General features: G+C 33.4%; 3 protein-coding genes across 5 annotated transcripts; all 3 read right to left on the reverse strand.

Moving 5' to 3' along the window:
- Positions 1–2,357: 2,357 nt before the first annotated feature.
- LOC101212894 lies at positions 2,358–7,881 on the reverse strand. 3 transcript variants are annotated; one of them, XM_004147938.3, is made up of 6 exons: positions 6,104–7,871; positions 5,820–5,970; positions 5,573–5,720; positions 5,228–5,473; positions 4,520–4,811; positions 2,358–3,051 (listed from the first exon to the last, which is right to left on the reverse strand). In XM_004147938.3, the coding sequence occupies exons 1-5, from the start codon at positions 7,746–7,748 to the stop codon at positions 4,521–4,523; spliced, it is 2,481 nt and encodes an 826-aa protein (XP_004147986.3). In that variant the 5' UTR covers positions 7,749–7,871; the 3' UTR covers positions 2,358–3,051; position 4,520. The 3 variants fall into 3 exon arrangements, with proteins under 3 accessions (XP_004147986.3, XP_031738586.1, XP_031738587.1); XM_031882726.1 differs by lacking the exon at positions 2,358–3,051 and having other exon boundaries at positions 4,586–4,836; positions 6,104–7,876; XM_031882727.1 differs by lacking the exons at positions 2,358–3,051; positions 4,520–4,811; positions 5,228–5,473 and having other exon boundaries at positions 5,592–5,728; positions 6,104–7,881.
- An 844-nt stretch (positions 7,882–8,725) lies between these two features.
- Positions 8,726–12,305, reverse strand: LOC101206552 (copper chaperone for superoxide dismutase, chloroplastic/cytosolic). Its single transcript, XM_004147912.3, has 6 exons — positions 11,860–12,305; positions 11,742–11,768; positions 11,451–11,523; positions 10,953–11,087; positions 9,988–10,211; positions 8,726–9,278 (listed from the first exon to the last, which is right to left on the reverse strand). The coding sequence occupies exons 1-6, from the start codon at positions 12,121–12,123 to the stop codon at positions 9,015–9,017; spliced, it is 987 nt and encodes a 328-aa protein (XP_004147960.1). The 5' UTR covers positions 12,124–12,305; the 3' UTR covers positions 8,726–9,014.
- A 706-nt stretch (positions 12,306–13,011) lies between these two features.
- On the reverse strand, positions 13,012–16,213 carry LOC101206797 (hypothetical protein). The gene is made up of 3 exons (XM_004147913.3): positions 15,984–16,213; positions 15,490–15,605; positions 13,012–13,895 (listed from the first exon to the last, which is right to left on the reverse strand). Exons 1-3 carry the CDS (start codon positions 16,089–16,091, stop codon positions 13,391–13,393), a joined length of 729 nt encoding a protein of 242 aa, XP_004147961.1. The 5' UTR covers positions 16,092–16,213; the 3' UTR covers positions 13,012–13,390.
- Positions 16,214–18,785: the final 2,572 nt, after the last annotated feature.

Raw genomic sequence — 18,785 nt, forward strand, 5'->3', positions numbered from 1 at the left:
TGAAAGGTTTTTTTCGAGGCCTATTTCATCGGACGGTTCATCTTTAGATTTCGGACATCTATAGATCTCACCCGTTGGATTAAGATTAAAGCCATTTTTTTCCTTTTCCTTTTATATTTATTTATATACATTTGTCGGTATATATTTATTTTATTTTTGGTATTTCTATCAATTTTGCATTAAATATTAACAACAATTTTATTCACTTGCTAAAAATAAAAAGAGAAGCATTTAAGAATTGGGTTAAACTCACAAATTAGAAAATTAAAATTAATTAACAAAAATTTCATCCTAAATATGATTAAGAAAAATATAAATAGTGACAAATATATAAATTATTTATTTATTTATTAAAGAAGAAAAGTGTTTCCATTTTAGTAAACTCATGTTTCTTTATAATCCAAATAATCTTAAATAGGTCTCATTACTTTGCATCATTACTCCAAATCTAGCTAAACATTTCTTCTTTTTTATTTATTTATTTACGTTATTAAAATTATTTTTCTTCAAAACTATTCTAAATTTGGCATTTACTTTTTAAATCAAATTATTCATCAACTTATTCTAAGAAATTTGAGATTTAAAAATATGAAGATAAACATCGTTTGATTTTTATCTAAAATAAGAAATTATTTAGTCGTATAATAAATCAATTCTATCTAATTAAGTGTAAACAATTTGTATCTTTTTATTATTCTTGAAAAAAATTCTATTTTTAAATATAAATACATCTTATTTTAAATTTAATAACTACAATAAACTTCTAAACAAATGTTCAAGAAAATAGTTAATTTTTAAAAAAATCAACATGGTATTTTTAAAAAAAAAAAATAAGAAAAATTGTAAAAAGATTATTTTCAAATGAGTTTCTAATTGTAGTCAACGCAATGCCAAATATAGCCTTTTTTTTATTTCAAATATTTAAATTACAAACAGATTAGTTTAGCTTTTAAATTGTAATGAAAAATAAATAAACAAAGATTACATGCAACGTGTTTAAGTGATTATAGTCTTGAAAGATTTTAATATGAAGCTTCCAAATCAAGTAATTAATATTTCAATTTTCAATTCACCTACATCAATTTAATTAAATATACGTGCTCACATTAAATTATTGAATTTGAAATCACATCATCCAATATTTTAAAAATAATAATCAAAAGCATATACTAACAATTTTATAAAAAAATTAATTTTAGATCTAGTTGTTATATTTGTAATTTTTGTTGGTGTATTTATTATTTAGTAAAATAATGTGAATTGTATTTATTGGGATTTAATAAGATCACATGGGAATGGAATCATCGATGGAAAACATAAAATAGAAAATTGTAATTTAAAATTGAAGAAGATTGATGCTTAAGTTTCAATAAATTGATGATAACATTATTGTGAGTCATAGTCGCAAAGTTAGTTAGTTGTTGTTGATCATGATGTTCATGTCTTTACTCATAAACTTCTTAGATCCAAGACCCAGACTCATGTTTTTTCAAACCAACACAATGTGGAGCTATGCTGTAGCCACTTGACAGTAAATTAAATCTCAAAAAGGTGTACAAAGTACTTGTTCTGAAGGCCTAAAATCATAAATGATTCGGTTTTTTAAATAAAAGAAAAAGTCAAATCGTCTTTTGTTCGTGTCATCACCAAGTGAACGGTATTCTCCTTTTTTTTCTTAGTCCATATGTATTTTCTTTTCTCCAGCACTGTCTCATCCTTTGCGCACGTTTCCACAAGTGAGCAGCTTTGGTATGGCCAACTGTGGTGACCAAAAGCAAGAGAGGGGGCTTGATTTTGTGAGTTAGAAAACGAGGGGACCGAGATGAAATGAGTAAGAGAGTAGTGATTTGTGAGTGAGAAACTAGAGGACAAGATACTTTTTTGCCTTAGCACAACTATATTTTATTAACGTCTCTTGAATTTGAGGTAAACAAAAGGGTCATTTAACTTTTTTTTTCTCAAGTCATTTGATAATTTCTTTTCATTTTTTGGGTCATCTAGAAATTATTTTATTATTATGTTAACAAAATTGATCCAAAGATATTCTTTGTTTTCATCAATCAAAATTTACACTTAATCCCCCACTCGAATGTAAGACATATAATCTCTCGCCAACTCTCTAGTGTACAAGACAAACTAAATGTTTACATTTTTATGTGAATCTAACCTATACGCTACAGTTTCGACTGTAACACATTTTCTAATTGAAAATCAAATATCCAATAAGTTCAATAAATATTTAACCGGTTTCTATATTCAATTTCATGTTTAATAAATGCTTGAAGATATGATAAAAACCTATTATACAAATTGAGCCATTATTCACAAATCATAGAACTACAGAAAGGGAGGGAAAATAACATAAACAGGAAGGAGGAACACCATCTTATTCTTGTGAAATTAACAGAAGTGGAGAGGAAGTAGCAAGCAAGAAAATAATACATAGTCAGATCATGGAACATCATGAGTCGTGAGTCAGATCATGGAACAAGCAAGGAAAAGGCTAATATATACATAAATGAGGGTTACTTCTTCCCTAGTGGATTGACATAAACAAAATAATCATAACATTATAACATTATATTACACACACACACGCTCTTATTCCTCTACCAGTGGAAAAAAAAATGGATGGTTGGAGAGACTGATCACAGCCCTTCCATTCTAGTTGAGGGAGACTTCAATATAATGGAATAAAAGATCAGCTGCAATGCCTTGATGCGAACGTGTGGTTCTCGTTCGATAAATAACATAAGAATGGGTTGACTATTTCATAAAAGTACCTATGCTGGAATTGCGTCGAATGGCTTCTTGTCTGTTATGGTTCGGCCTCTTTAGTGCAGCCTTTTGTTTTGTAAACAATTCCATTTAAGGTAACAAAAAGAATTGGAAAGAACTCTACTGAAAGACTGAGACTGGGGATGTTTCAAAGCTTCTTTCATCTTACACGCTTTGCAGTTTGACTAAAATGGAGTGCTGTCCTCAGATTAACTTGGGACAGTAGCTTGATTGAAATATGTGCTCCCGGCAAGCAAGTTCTGATGACAAAACCTACGTAAAACACATAGTAAGATCGGAATTAGATGCGATGAGTGAAGTTATGACATTTAAACACGGGTGTAGTTTAGTTCTAGTTTCAGTTCTACCAACTAAGAATACACATAGAAGCAGCAAAAGTGATATCTCAATTGGAGTTTCATTAACTATGTTGGAAGTCAAGCACAGAGTTTTTCTTCACCAGCTCATACCATTGCATCAAAAAAGAAGACAGAGTTATAACCATATTAAATTTCTAAGAACTTGTAATTGTAGGATGGTTAGATTCAGAAGAGGAGATTCGCAAGAGAAGGCACTCGAAGTGTCAAATAAGCCCTTTTACTGTTCAAATCAAGTCTAATAACATCAACTTTTTGTCAAGGCAAACCCAGCTATCCATTTTTCTGACAAATTCCTCCAAGCTCCAAATCCCAGTAATCATGTTCTGAATTCCAGCAGTCACACTCACCGTAAGTTTTTCTGGGTAGAGGTGTGATATAAATGAGAGGAGCACAGAAACAGAAAGGAAAACTTTAAATGAGAGAAACAAAGCTACTAATCCTTAAAAAAATTGATTTTCTGTCTATTCTCTAGCTTAAATCCGAGGAAACAACTGAGAAACTCACCGTATTTAGAAGTGGCCAAGGGCAGCCAATCTTGCTTCTTTAAGAACCTTTGTCAACCAACCCTTGCCTTCTAGATCACATGTTCTAAGTGAGCCTTGAACTTGAGAGTGCAGATTGAGCAAATGTGAACCATCTACCTTTACAGATATGAGCATTCTATTTAACTAAGTTAGCCTTCAACTTATACCAATAGGTCTCTTTAGGGTTATCCTCAGGGTGAAAGGAAGACAAAAGATTGATCTTACATCATAACATTCTATTTAAATGTTCATGGTTGCAATGCAAATGTTCGAAATTCTTAATAGTAGAGTTTTATTTTTTAAATTAAATTAATAAGGAAGACTTTAAAAAGGAAATAAAAGAAACCTAAGGTTAAGCAACTTATAAGCAAGTGAAACTAATGGACCATTCTCCCTCACGTGCTCTTTTGGCATCTTTGTTTTCGAGTAATTGGTGCCATTCCTGAATTATTGAGTTATTCACGCAATGTTCTTATGGAAGGAGTTTTTCTTATAGGAGGATTTTTGAAACTTTTTGTGGAAATCCTTTCTTGGCCAATTTGGTTGGAAAGAGGGCAGTGAACTTTTGAAGAATTCGTAACAAACTTTGAGGTAAAAAGAGAAACATAACTCACATAGCTAGAGGCAAAAGCAAACATAATCCACATAAATGAACAAAATACATACATCCCAACCATAAGTTTTTTGCTTCTTTAACACAAATACACAACAAAAAACACAATTAGGATATAATCATAGAGTAAAATATGTACAACATAATATTTAACACCAAAGTACTGTCATTAAGATAAACTCAATATCATTAAGGAAGTGAGAAAAATTAAAACAGACAATTACCTCAAAGTCGTGCATAGGATCGAATACGGTTCAATGGGTCAATAAGCCATGCAAAGTTTGCAAGCCGTGTACTTTGCTTCAAACTTTGCTTCTCATTAGAATGTGCCTCTGCACTCTTAGATAGGGAACAAAGATAAGATAACGACTGTAGCCATGAGACTAACATAGGTTTACGGGTGACATCATCGGCTTCCGAAACCAGAGAGTATAACTGATCAAGAATCAGATTTTGGCCTTCTGTTGGTAACTTGATGATTAGTTGTGCTAAACTCTTCATCAAGCTTGGTAGGACCTAAAACATGTCCGATACAACCAAACTACACAAATTCAGATAGAAATTTTGCAGCTGTGTCATGGTCTATTTCATTCCTTAATCAAAATTCTTCCTAGATAGGCAAATATAGTGCAGTGAAATCCTGGAAGATTTGAACAATCCCAGATCCCACGATCACTAGGCTAGATTAGTTTATCGGTAACTACTAGTTTGAGTTTATCAAATACATGAATTTGGCTACACTAACAAATAACTGTAAGCCACCAACGTTTAATTTAATTTAATAATATCTTGGCTACAGGATTAATTTCATGAAATTAACATCCCAACTTATAACATAAGTTAATATATTGTTTAAAATAGTGAAAATAAAATGCCTACTGCACTAAAAATGGACGGACAAACATCTTAGGTCGTACAAAGTAAAATGGTACCTGTATGTCAACGAGAGAAATGAGCCGTAATAGCATGTCTAAAATTTTCTTGGAAGGCTCCAAGTCTCCTTGCCAAGTCTTCCACAAATCTCCATCATCCATGAAGTTTTCACTGCAAAGGCTTGTAGCTTTTACAGTAAGACTGTCAATACAATAAAAGATTGCTGGACTTCCTGCAGGAAGATATCGCACCAAAGCAGCAACTCCTGAAGCCATGCCCTCGAATGGTGTAATGCCAGGATACCCCTAAAATCATTGAAGTTGAAAATTTAGCATCCGGTCAAGTTATCGAGTAGAAACTTGGTCTAACAAATAAAGAAAGAAGGCTTTAGTTGGGAGTGATACCGATAAAGATCTCTCGATGTAGTAGAAAACAAGCTCCTCCTTCAATGTTGTTCTCTTTTCATCGTCAATGTCATCCTTCCCGGACATGAAAGCTATAAACACAGAGTGTGAAGCACGGACAACTTTTGAATTTGGATGTCCCATATATCTTATTGACTTGGTAATAAGGAACTAAAAAGTTCATGAGGGAAAAAATAAAGGAAGTAAAAAGAAACAAGGAGAATTTGCACGTTTTAGAACAGGATACAGAAACATTGTTGGAGCTACCACCTTCCCATACACTTGAGTAGGAACATGCTCGATGCAAGTTGGAACGACTCGTATATAAAACAACATACGTGCAGTTTGCACTTCGTCCTTCGCCCAGGAATATTGTATTTTCTGCCCAATAGAGTTATCTGGAAAATGTTGAATTTCAAATTTCAAATCCTAGCGTATACAATATCAGAATAAAAGCAGAATAATTGAATCGAAACATCAAGTAACATAATCTAATCTTGATTACAAAGTAAAATAACTTGAAACCAGTACCAGGGCCATTCGTTTGATCTTGGTATGTGGGCATTGACTCAATGAAATAGACACAGGCAGACTCATTCCCCTGAATGCTTCCAACAACACCTCGGATAGTATCCATATATTCTGGCAAGCGAATACGCCGAAAGTATTCCATACAAGAGAATGAAACAAGTATTTTTACCGATACGTCAAACTGACTTTCTAGTGTATATTTGGAACCTAACTTTTCTTTTGTGACAGCTAATGCAAAAACTACTACCATGAGAAAAGCAGATTCTGCGATTTTCTCGATACTCTCTAGTAATTCATCCTCTCTACCATGAAGCACCAAATTGACTAGTCTGTGCCTTGAGTAGACATCTCGACAGTAATCCCATACAAGATTCTCCACAATACTTTTTTCCTCTTCCCCAAGTGAAGCATACTGACTGCAAAGAACACCAGCAATGGCCCCGGCTTCCTTAAAAGGAATACTACCCAGATGCTCTTTCACTAGAGTAAGCCCCAAAACACTCAACTCGGAAAAAGAAAATTCATTGATTTTGGCATATAAACGCTGCAAAGGAAATATTTCAGTCAACAAAGCATAAACAACGGAAATGAGCACAGGCGGGCGAGCTGACACTGGGCCACAACGTGCTATTGCCAATGAAATACACAATAGAAGCACGCTCCTTCTATGGTCATTGCCTGTAATTGAAGATCCTTCCATAGTAGAAATAAAATTCCTTGCTATAGATTCTAAGCAATCCTGAGCTGAAATCCTTATTCTAGATATCGTTTCTCTTTCTGAACTACTCAACAAGCCTTTGTAAGTATTAAAAGCCCTCAATATTCCAGCTGCAGCCATTACAACAGCAAATGAAGCATAACTTTCCTTTGAAGACACTAAAGTCGCATGGCTAAAAACATCTAATTTCTCAAAAGAATGAAGATTAATCAAACCAGAGGTCACCCATTCAATCATGTGAAGAATCATTAACCCACTAGAAAGAGTATCGATAGGGCCATTTACCTTACTCCAAATTCCTAACAAAGAATCTAACAATCTAACAACATGAGCATTTACTGATGAAGAAAAAGCATAACCAATCCCCGCAAGAAATTCTGGAACTATCCCTCCAACCAGTAGGTAATCTTCTTCCAAAACCCTGCAAAGCAACTCCAAACAGCATAATTTTGATTTTTCTGAAGCTGAAGGCAGATACGAAATTGCACCCAAAACTAAAACGCCTTCAGAGATAAACAAAGGGTTCTTCCGCAATTCAATTTTGGAAGAGAAAATCTGAGAGAGAACCTCAACGGATGAATCGACAAGAACTAAAGAGGGTCGGAGAGATTTTCTGAGCCAGATATAAAGAATCCTCAAAAAGAGGGGATAGGATTCATCAGAAATAGAGAAATTAGGAGAAGAAAGTAAAGAAATCACCAACTTAGCTTGAGGGTCTGCAACATAGAGTGAAGACTGAGAGTTAACAAGAATTTTAAGGGATTGAATGTGACGATCATCGAAGAATTGATGCTCCAAAGAGCTTCTAAGCTCAGCCCACGCTTGGATAATTTCTCGAGCAGAAGAGGAAGTGGGTTTGGAGTTAGCAATACCGCCGATGCTCTTCAACCAGTCTTCGAGAAAAACTGAACTCCCCTGCTTTGCCATCTTATCATTGGGAGGTGCAAAAATGGTGGACAGAGATATGATGGAATTGAAAAGGAAGAAGACGAGGGAAGTAAAGCATTTATATATGTAATTGGGCTGTGGGTCGATTGCCGAATGGCTTCAAAGTTTCAAACTATCAAAAATATTTCGGTCATCATTCAAACTCCAAAGCAAAACAATCTTAAATGACAAAACAACAAAAGAAAAAGAAAAAAAAACTCTTGAAAATATTCTCTTAATTCTTTTTTAATTTTGTAAAATCAAATTAAGATTTCAAATTTAAATCTCATATTTTTCTTATAGGAAATATGATTTTTATAATTTACTTTTATAATTTTAAATATCATATAATTATTTAAGTTAAAAGTATCAAATTTTATAAATAGACTTTTAAATCTATTTTTAAAATTTCATGAATTTTTAATGTTATTTTGAAAACTCTTATACTAGATACGTCTATTCTTATAAACTTGAGAGTTAAAAATGTACATTTAAAATATAGAAACAGAATGCACATATTCTTCAAAACTTATGAACTCAAAGATAATTTTTACTATAGTTTATCTTTAGCATTCAAGCAGGAGAATATGGGACATTTTCCAAGAAATTTCAAGACTTACTTACCTATAGTTGAAAACGATCATAACATATCGACCAGGATCAAATTTTAAATTTTTCAAAAACAATGTCAATGAAAGAGGTATGGATGACTATCTAATGAGAAAAAGAATACAAGACAAACTATATCCCAATCTATCTAGTTGGTGAGACACTTATCGTTGTTTGAATATGGTATAATCCTAAACAACCTAAGATATGCAGACATATTTGCAATGAGAAAGCTCATCACATGGTGGAACAAAACCTAGAAGGAAGACATACTTGAAAAGATGATTTAGAATTGAGGTATGTTAGTTGCCTAGAAAAGAATGGTCGACGGATTTAGTTTTCATGAGAGGACTATGATTAGTTTGCAATTGTTCAAAATTAAAATTCAAAATTTCAATTCATCTATCGAACACAACTTGTCTAAAAAACTTAACTTATTATTCTTTTAACAAAGAAGCCCAGAACAGAACTGTCACAGCAAAACATAAAATATTACATGATGTGACAAAAAGCAAGAGGATGAGTACATGTGCCCCTCACAATTGGGACTTAACTTCTTTCTTCTAGGAATACACCAAACAAAAAGAAAAAGTGAAGTAGATGCCTTTGCAAAGGTAGGGCTAGTTTAAGTGTGTTTGTTTAGTATGAAGATAACCATTAGACTTTGCTGGTGACGAAATCCCTGTCACTTGATTCCCATATGGTAGTCCCATCACAGGTGCATAGCTGCTTGTAGTTTTCTCCAACACCGGCACTTCGAGCAACTACTGCTGCTGTAATGCCTGGCACTGATTTGTCTTCGGTCTCATACACAGCTATTGATCGTCCAATAACATCAGAAACTCGCAGCTTCTGTTTGACGCCAGAGAAAAAGGCTTCACCCTTTTCATTAACATCTAATGTTCCCAGGTCACCCAGAGGCTGAAAATGCATTGCCATCGATATGATATCATGTTAGTTTGAAAGAAACTCAAAAAGTACGTATAGAAATCATATGCTCATTTACCGATTTGGTCTTATGGTTCAGGGCCTTTAGGTTTAGTTTCAATTTGGCCATTTTGTTTCTTGTCTTGAGTTTGGTACCATAAACTAATTATCCTCTAGGTGTTGTTATCTTGAATTGGAGGCCTTTTTTTATAGTTCGGATTGGCTTTTCTGGGGTGCTATCTTTTTGTATGTCCTTTTGTATTTTTTCATTTTATCATAACGAGAGCCTTGATATTTCGTAAAAGCAAAAAGCTCGTTCCTGCTGTTATAAATCATTACTAAATTGAATACATAGCACACTTTTGTTCAATTGACTCTAGTAGGTTTATAGTCTGATTTTGATAAAGGAAAAGAGAGGCTTTCAAACGAGTAAGGGATAATTTAGATAGATTATGAGATTTATGGACTAAATTGAAACTTTTACTGATAACATAAACTAAACCCAGACCCTAAAATCTAAATTGGTAAATTAACCTAAATTATGATATATACTTATCAACAGACCTACAAGCTGATAACAGCCAATCATCCCAACACTAACAATAAAAATATAGCAGAAGCATCGTCCTAAAGAACAGCCACATGAAATTTATGGAAGAATAAGAAAAGGAATGGCATTAAAAGTCATAAGTTGAAAGGTAACCTCATTACTAGGGTCAGAATCTGCAGAACCAAAGATTTTTCCTGTGCTAGCAGCACCTTTTGTCAGATCACCAAATTCATTGATTGACCAACCATGCTTTCCAGGAGACAGTCCACTAAAATTGGCTTCAACCCGGGTCAATTCCATATTTACCTGAGCCAATCGAACCACACCAAATATATTCGGGCCTTTAAATTCAGCAACAGCAGCAGAAATTAAGAAATCTGCAAATATAGGGCAGTGATTTATTATATCAATGACTGCATATAACGAAAACATTTATTAAATAAATGAAATAGGAAAAATCCAATACCTAAAAGTGACTACATGAAAGCTTTTCCAATTAGAAAGAAGAAAAAAGATGAACTCTAGTGGGTAAAAGGAGGCTCAGATTTACACCAAAGAAAAACATTAGTAAGAACAAAATGAAGTAGAGGTCAAATCCCAGAAAAGACAGCCGCTTCGGTTGCCCCAAGAGTCCAAAAGAATGCACGTACAATAGCCAACCAAAATGGCCATTGCAAACTGTTACATACTGGCGCATGCATAGTTTGTATATCTAGATTTTGTTTCATTCATCACAATGGAGTTGGTTTTCTTGTTAAAAGAGTCAATCAATTCTCATAAAAAGAAATATTTATCAAATGAAAAAGTGTACCAAGACCATCCACACCACACAATAAAGACATTGTCAACCTCACAGCGTAAAACAGTACCGCACTCAACCCATTCACATCAGGGCTTAGAATAAAGAAACTTAAGCAATTGTTTAAACAAGTTATAACAAAAATCAATTAAAATTGAGTTCAAGTTTAACATCTACTTATCAATTCAAAGGCTTTCCAGAAACAGGATTAATAAAATATTCAGAGAAATCCAAAATATTCAAATACGCATTTATCATCATAAAGCAGCTAACCATCAGATTTAGGGGAAGGAGAAGGGGCAAATTTTGTTAGACATACCCTCGGGAACCCCTTGCCCAATTAACCGAGCTTTTCGACCTGTCTGCTCCAGAGCTTCAGTCATTATCTTCACAGGCGTTGCACCCAATATCCTAACCACTTGATTACTCAAGTCCACATCAACACTCTTTACACCTGAAACAAAACTTCAAGAAATTCAACTAATGTACAGCAAACGAATAAGAGTGTGCTTAAAAATTATCCTGACACAATTTATAGAAGTAGTTTAGTTATAAGCACTTTAACGAGAAGTGTTTAACAAGAAATCATTTTTTGGGAGGCCAAAAGTATTCCACTAGTAATTTCTTAGTTAAGAAGAACACCTTACGCTACTTCTAAACATAAGTAAATTAAAGGCATTCCCAAAAATTAAAGGCATTCCCAAACATAGTCTAACAAGGGATCAGAAACCAACCAAAAGGTGAAACGATTAGAAATTAAAACTTGAAACTTAAACATCAAATAAGATTTTAAAAAATCTTCTTCTAAAACACTTACCGTCAACACCCTGTAATTTGTTCTTGACGGCACTAACGCAGCCCTCACATTTCATATCCACCATATACTCGGTCTATCACCCAAACAGAATCAAAGAGTTATCAACGACAGACCAACCAGCACACTAAAAGCAAATTCAAAATCTCATATCAATCCATAACTAAAAGACCCTTTAAGAATTTTGACCAACAAAGTTCCTTAATTTAAAAAAAAAAAAAAAACATCAATAGCCTGAAAGCTACGAAGTAACACACCCACAAGAGGAAGAAAGATATAAAGAACAAAACTCACCAAAAGTTCAGGCAAATCAACATTGTTCTGCATCAACCAACACCAATTAAGAGGAATTAAAACTGAAACACGAATGATAACGGAAAATAAGAGACGAGTTTAAGAAATCAGAGGAAACCTGAGAGGAAGAGATTGATTCCGAAGTGGGTGTTTCCATACGAACAGCAGAGGGAGGAGGGGCAAAGTTTCTGACGAATCCGAAGGAATTTGAAGTTGGGAATTGAGAGGAATATAAAGAAAGGGAAATGGGTTTGAATGATTGAGGGAAATGAAAAGGGAGGGAAGAAGAAGAAGGGCCGGTGAAGATGAAAGCTGCAGGTAAAGCAGATGCTGCCGCTATGGCAAAGCTAGTTGTTGTTGCTGTGGACCGTAGAAATGCCATTAAGATGGAATTTTTTTTGTTGCTGATTTTCCTTTACACATTTGTCAACGAAACGAGCAAAAATAAGAGAACGGTTGAACAGAATAATCTTCTTTTTGGAGAAAACTTGAAAATTTCTCGAAATTTCTATAACTTTGCTGCTGGGGATTGGGATAGGTGTTTTGGAATTTTACTTTAAGCATTGTAATTTCCCTAAAGAAAATACTCGAGTTTTTTTCTTCTCAAGCATGCCGTTTGATCCCTTTTAATGAGATTGAAATAAATTCCAATGTAATAACAAACAAAAATTCATACTTGTATGAGTGTTTTGAGCTCAATATTAAAAAGTTTTCACTTTTAAGATTTTATTTTTGTTTGGTTATCAATTTTACATGCATTTTAACATTCCTCTAACTACAAAATTGAGATGTCTTATTTTAGTATAGTTTGGAAGACAAAAATGAGAAGTCTAGAATTGGTAGAAGATATTAACTTTGTTTTCTGTAAAATTAAATTACAATTAAGTATTAACACGTATGATCGAATGTTAATTCTATAATTTTGTAGTTTGAGTTATTGTTTCTTAAGAAATTGTGTTTCACGATTCAAACAAAATGGATGTTTTAAAAGAATAATGTTTAGGTAAAATACACTTTTAGATTTTGGAGTAAAATGACGAGCAGTCGACAAATCTCAGGACTTAAATGCAAATGATAAAATCAGACAATCACCACAAGGAAGAAGAGAGTTCTAATTAGTCACTAAATAAAATAGTTTCCAACAGATTTCCAAATCAAAAGTATTGTTTATAGAATACAACAAATCAAATAAACCTCACACTTAAACAACTAAATCTGTAAATTGCCTTCAACAATAAACTACTAATCCAATTAAAAATTTGTGAGTCTGTTTTGCTTAAAAATCAAGAAAATATTATGATTTTTTATGCTATCAGTTTTAAGTTCAAGGAAAATGCACAGTAATTTAGGATAGCGAAAACATCTCGTATGGTTTGATATTTCTATCAAACATCTTATACCCCTTATACATGAACTACATTCTATTCTTCAATGTAGTGTTTTACAATTCAATCGACATGGAACTCAGACTTTATACATTATAACCATCACCTGCATCCATTACAAACCATGAGAGACAGATGATCAGTCGATCAATCACGACTTTGTTCATCGCGTAGCAGCACGAGATTTGGTCAAAAACTTGTTGCTGTATGCTCAAAACTGGTGATGGCATTATAAGAAGAAAACCAAAGTAAAAATCTAGTTCTTCAACCGAAACCAGGAGGAACATCCGGGTCTTCATCATCATCACTACCAGCATCTTTAAACATTTGGTTGTGCTTCCTGTTTGAAACAAAGCCTGGCGGCAGATCAACATTATCTGCATCAGACACATTGTTTGGATTATGTCCCTCTACGTTTCGACTATCGTTATTGTGTCTTCCTTCATGATGTTTCGGAAATTGCAGATCCTCTATGTGCTGCCTTCCATTGTTTGTATGATTACCAGCAAAAGAAAAACCGGGAGGTTCTACCGGATCAGCCTCGGAATGTTCTAATTGACTGGTGGAGGCCTTCATAGAACCATTATTATCACCTTCCTTCCGAGCTGGTATCGCATGGTGGGTAGATGCTTCGGCATTTTCCTCCGCTTTTGGGTTCGCTAACTTATTGTAGACAGATTGCACCGTTTCTGTGATTTCATTTTTCATGCCATCAGCTGATCTGATGATCTCCCATAAGTTATCAGAAACCTTGCTCATTATTTCTTCCCTAAAGACAAGGAAAATACATTATTACCTTCTATCTCCGAATGGAGACTTTAATTTTCTTCAGAAGATCATTTTGGTATAAACTATTAAAGGGGGGAAACAGCGATATATTGGTAAATTGTATAAGAAAATTGACCTATCTTGCATCCTTCTTAACAATTATGTCTCTTGATGCTTATCCAACTAATTCAGCACTAGATAAGACTAACTGATCCTAAAATTCTATAGAAACACATGCCAGCAAACAAAGGTATCCAACGTATTTTGGTCTAAGGCATAAATAACTTAGGTCATTCATCCACTCAGATTATGAAGTTAGTTTAGTTAATGGAAAATTTGAGAAATAGTCAGACTCAAGGGTGTATATTTCTCTATCTTTTGGACCAATACAGTCAAAAAGAAAAAGACGATGCACTTTGGAAATATGAAGGATACGATGTCTCTGATATTGACCTTGGCAGTGTTGGTGATATATAATTAAATTTGCCTTCAACCACTAGCTTAAGCTTTTAGGTGAATTGGTGGTTTAATATGGTATCAGTGCAGGTGGTCCAAGGAGGTCCTATGTTCAAGCCCCTACATTGTCGTTTCCTCTCTAATTAAAATCAATTTCCACTTGTTGGACCTTTCAAATATTTCAAACCAAAAAAGTGAGGTAAAATTGATTCCACTTGTTGGACCTTTCAAATATTTCAAGTTCACAAGTGAGGGGGAGTGTTGGTGATATATAATTAAATTAGTCTTCAAACACTAGCTTAAGCTTTTGGATGAATTGGTGGTTTAATAAGCAGTATCGATGTAATGGATTAATCCATTGAGTCGTGAAGGATGAATTAGTGCACTTCTCAAAATTCGTTTTTGGACGTGTTTTCTTAGCTTGGTGGGAATAGTTTGGTTGCTTTGGCTTGTTGATCGGTTGAATAACACTTGAGTATTTTGTTAAAAGATATATACAAATGAATTTGTTCGAGTAATATTTAGAGTTTTCCGATTTTTTGTAATTTGGTTTGTAATTTGTCTTTGAAACCGAAGCCCATAGAGAGGCATGGAATCTCACCAAGGACCGAACCTCAAAAGGATTTGCACCTCTAAACACTATAGGTTGTCTGGGGGCCTGCAATAGAATAAGTTTGTAGTGGAATGGAATCAAAAGCTCAAGTTTGGATTGACTGTTTTGAGCTTGATTTGTAATACCAAACTCATTCTATGCTCACAGTTTTCAACCTAACCCATTTTCACACTCCACAATCCAATTTCTGTTCTACCCTCGATTCCTCACTCATTCCAACATCCCTCAAATAATAACTTGAGTAAATAATGGTTATGGGGTTTTATAGAATTTCATAGTGAGAAGTGTCTTAATGTGAAACAATTACTTCATCTGGCTGGGATGAAACTTTCAACTCCCATTGTAACAAAGTCGACCAATTCTATCCCATCCAAATTTAATTATCACAGCACAAAAGCAGCAGTCATCATCCCATCTCCATAGCCTACTTTAACTAAAGAAGCTAAACAAAATTCACAATAACGATAATATAACTAATGCCAAAGGAAACAAATAAGAACATGAGATGACAGCAATTTGGTCTTACCCAACCTCATCATATATCGCATCAGAAATTTGCCGAGGCTTCACATTTTCAGTTCCTGCCCGATTAAGTGCTGCCGATTGCTTCACTATTGCAACAATATTATTGCGCAATTCTTCCTATAATTAAACATACTTTTCTATAAGAATCCAAAATTCAACAACTATGCCAACATTCTTGGAACTTCCATTAATACTACCACTAAGTGAAGTCAAATTTCTCCAATTTTTCTCCGTTAAAACCCTAGACAAATATAGTTCATTTGGAATGAGAAGAATGAAAGAAGGAATAGGTCAAATGAATCAGCAAATCCCTCTTTCGGCAAAGTTTCATTCTCTATCATAAGAATTTCATACGATTGATCAGTAATTACAACTGGATGAATAAAATTAGCGAAACTATTAAGCGAAAAATTGAATGAATAGCGAAAGCTATAGAACAAAAACCTAGGAAACAGAGGAAATGAGGAAGGAAATAAAATAGGAAAACGAGAATACATTGTCTTTCAGCTTGCGAATGATTTTGAGACGGAGTTTGTCGAAGTCGCCGTCATCCTTGAGCTTTTCGATCACAGCTTCTCCACTAACCTTAGGGCCGACCTCCATGAACAACAATCAGTGTATTTCTTTCAAGCTTCGAAGGTCTATGTTCTTCTATTGCCCTACACAAAATAGCATTCGTAAAAATATTGTTATTATTATTATTAAAGAGAACGAGAACGAAAACAAAAATAAACCAAATCTTTCGACTTATGAATTTCTCTCTCTCCTTTTAATTAATTATATTTAAAATATTTATAGGTTTTTTCAAAAATAAAAAAAATGGATAAATTATTTTAGATTTTATATAACAAAATGATTGAAAACAAAATTTATTAAATCCATTTTTCTAAAAAAATAAATATTTTGTGAAAGGTTCTCTTGTGTTTCAAATGAAATATGTTTTTTTTTTGAGAAATTTTCAATTGTAAGACTAAAATTTTTATGAAATATAATAAAATTTCACATTTTATTCCTTGTAAACACTAATAGACTTCTATTAATGGCATTAATTGAAATGTATAAAAATTTATCGACATCACAATAATGCCACGAGACAAAGTTAGGATAATGAACACTAAGGACGGGAGAATACTGATCCTCCAATTCTTATGTGCAACATCAAGTGCCAAAATATTTTGACTAAATCGAATATGAGAAAAATCATCATCTTCCACTTATCAACAAGATCTTTGAGCTCCTTAACAAATGAGACTTCAGATAAATCAACAATAACATTATTAAAAAAAAGTTGATAACCCGTGGACAATTTGATATATATGAATAGTTGAAATACACTTTAAGCCAACAAAAATAATCATTTCTTAAGAAGTTTTAACTCCTTGCATAATGAACTTCAGACCACCCATACAAACACAACTCAAATGGTCTTCAATCATTCAACTCAAACAATCAAACTAGCTCCAAGCAACAATTAGACTTCACCTTCCAAAAATCAGCCTCATGGGATATTTAAAAAAATGTATGTTAGCATCATGGGATATTTAAAGAAAATTAAAATTAAAATTAACATCATTTCACATCCGACAAACTACAAAAATAAATTCTAAAATATTATAATAACTACAATTAAACCTTCAATTTCTCATCGTAAAAATTGAACTCTCAAACTTGTTCAAATATTAAAATTTGACCCTCTAACTCAGCAGAGCTATATATATATATATATAAAAAGCCTTTAGATAATAAAAATAAAACTCTCAAACATATAAAATTGTCAATGACTATAGTCGGAGATGATTTAATTGATTTTTCTCTCGAGTACAATTTTTTAAATCTAGTTGCTTAGATGGATGTTAATATTGAAAGACGTTATATTTTAGGTGTTGAGTTGGGATAATCACTTGATTTTTTTATTGTTACTCACCATTGAACTTTTTAGTAAGTTGGGGCAATTCTTATGGACTGCTAAGATTTGTTGTTCGAAAATTCTTAATGATATTTTTTCAAATAAAACTAATTTCGCTAAGAAATGCATCTCTAACTAATCTTGTGTGTGTTCTTTTGCAAGAATCACATGGAACAGAACATATCTTATGTGGCAAGACCCAAGTATAAATGGAGATTTGACATCAATTTCTTTCCACTAATAATAATCCTCTCTGTGATGGTGGATCTTTGGAGAGTCATCAACACTACTAACGATGGCTCTTTGAAAATGTTTCCAATTATCAATGGTAGATGATGAATCCCTCAGTGGATCAAATTGGTGCATACCTATAAAAGTCTTTTTAGAGAGGAATGGTACGATGGAAAGACATTGTAAAGACTCATTCACTAACTTTCTATTCTATAATTGAGTGAAAGCCACCCACAATGTCTTGTTGGAAGTTGAACTCGATGTTACTTAGAACCATGTATTTGATGTGAAACCTTGGCTAGGTGCATTAGCAATTTTGATCGTGTCTATTTTGTCGAATTCAAGTTCATTCTTAAATGCTATGAAGTTAAGATCCTTGAAGCAATGACAATTTTATCTTTATATGAAGAACATTTTTTTGAGATCCTTAATTTGAATCTATTGACTGAATATGATTGTTTATAAATGATCAACTTGTTGAATGATGTCGTGGTTGATATCTCTAAAGCATATTTCTTCATTGAGAAGCCAAAACTTGAGTAGTGTTCCATCAGTTATCTATCATGTTCTTTGATATCAAAATATTTTAGCCCACTCACTTATGACTAATGCTCTAGAGAAGCACGAGTCTTCCTTTCGTACAATCCCTATCCTAAGCTGGTTTTCCATGTTTGTGTCTAACGATGTAATCAATTTCCTATAATTTTTTTTTTGAAGACATTTTTTTAATGTTTTAACGTTGATGTTGAATCATTATATTTATGAATACATCCACGTGTCACAAAAATATTTTAATTAGGAGTGAGCATAATAGACCAAAAAATCAAGTCAACCGACCAAATCAAGTCAGTTGGTCGAAAAACGAAATGAGTTAATCAGAGACAATTTCAAAAAGTTTCAATTGAAGAATTCACAAAAAGTACTTTCAAGTGTTAACTCAATCCGATCCAACTCGATCGAGTACTCGTTGATGTCGAAATTAATTTGACACTTTACTAAACAGACTCCGACTGATCGATGATCACCCTAATTTTAATCGTTAACTACCTGAACTAAACTCGAACATTCTCAAGAGGAGACGAAGGGAAAAGCAAAATTGCAACCTCAAGTCACAAAATTTTATCTTTACATATGCGGCTACAATTAACAAATTCCCAAAT

The sequence above is a fragment of the Cucumis sativus genome, chromosome 3 (genome assembly GCF_000004075.3).
Source record: "Cucumis sativus cultivar 9930 chromosome 3, Cucumber_9930_V3, whole genome shotgun sequence".
Taxonomy (NCBI): domain Eukaryota; kingdom Viridiplantae; phylum Streptophyta; class Magnoliopsida; order Cucurbitales; family Cucurbitaceae; genus Cucumis; species Cucumis sativus.

Coding starts and splice junctions, on each gene's coding strand:
- LOC101212894 (XM_004147938.3), bottom strand. CDS start 7,748: ATGGCAAAGCAGGGGAGTTCAGTTTTTCTCGAAGACTGGTTGAAGAGC. Junction 5,971..6,103: donor AGATCAAACGAATGGCCCTG/GTACTGGTTTCA, acceptor AACATTTTCCAG/ATAACTCTATTGGGCAGAAA. Junction 5,721..5,819: donor GTAGCTCCAACAATGTTTCT/GTATCCTGTTCT, acceptor CAAGTCAATAAG/ATATATGGGACATCCAAATT.
- LOC101206552 (XM_004147912.3), bottom strand. CDS start 12,123: ATGGCATTTCTACGGTCCACAGCAACAACAACTAGCTTTGCCATAGCG. Junction 11,769..11,859: donor AATCAATCTCTTCCTCTCAG/GTTTCCTCTGAT, acceptor TGGTTGATGCAG/AACAATGTTGATTTGCCTGA. Junction 10,212..10,952: donor TGGGCAAGGGGTTCCCGAGG/GTATGTCTAACA, acceptor CTATATTTGCAG/ATTTCTTAATTTCTGCTGCT.
- LOC101206797 (XM_004147913.3), bottom strand. CDS start 16,091: ATGGAGGTCGGCCCTAAGGTTAGTGGAGAAGCTGTGATCGAAAAGCTC. Junction 15,606..15,983: donor TTCGCAAGCTGAAAGACAAT/GTATTCTCGTTT, acceptor GTTTAATTATAG/GAAGAATTGCGCAATAATAT. Junction 13,896..15,489: donor GCGATATATGATGAGGTTGG/GTAAGACCAAAT, acceptor CCTTGTCTTTAG/GGAAGAAATAATGAGCAAGG.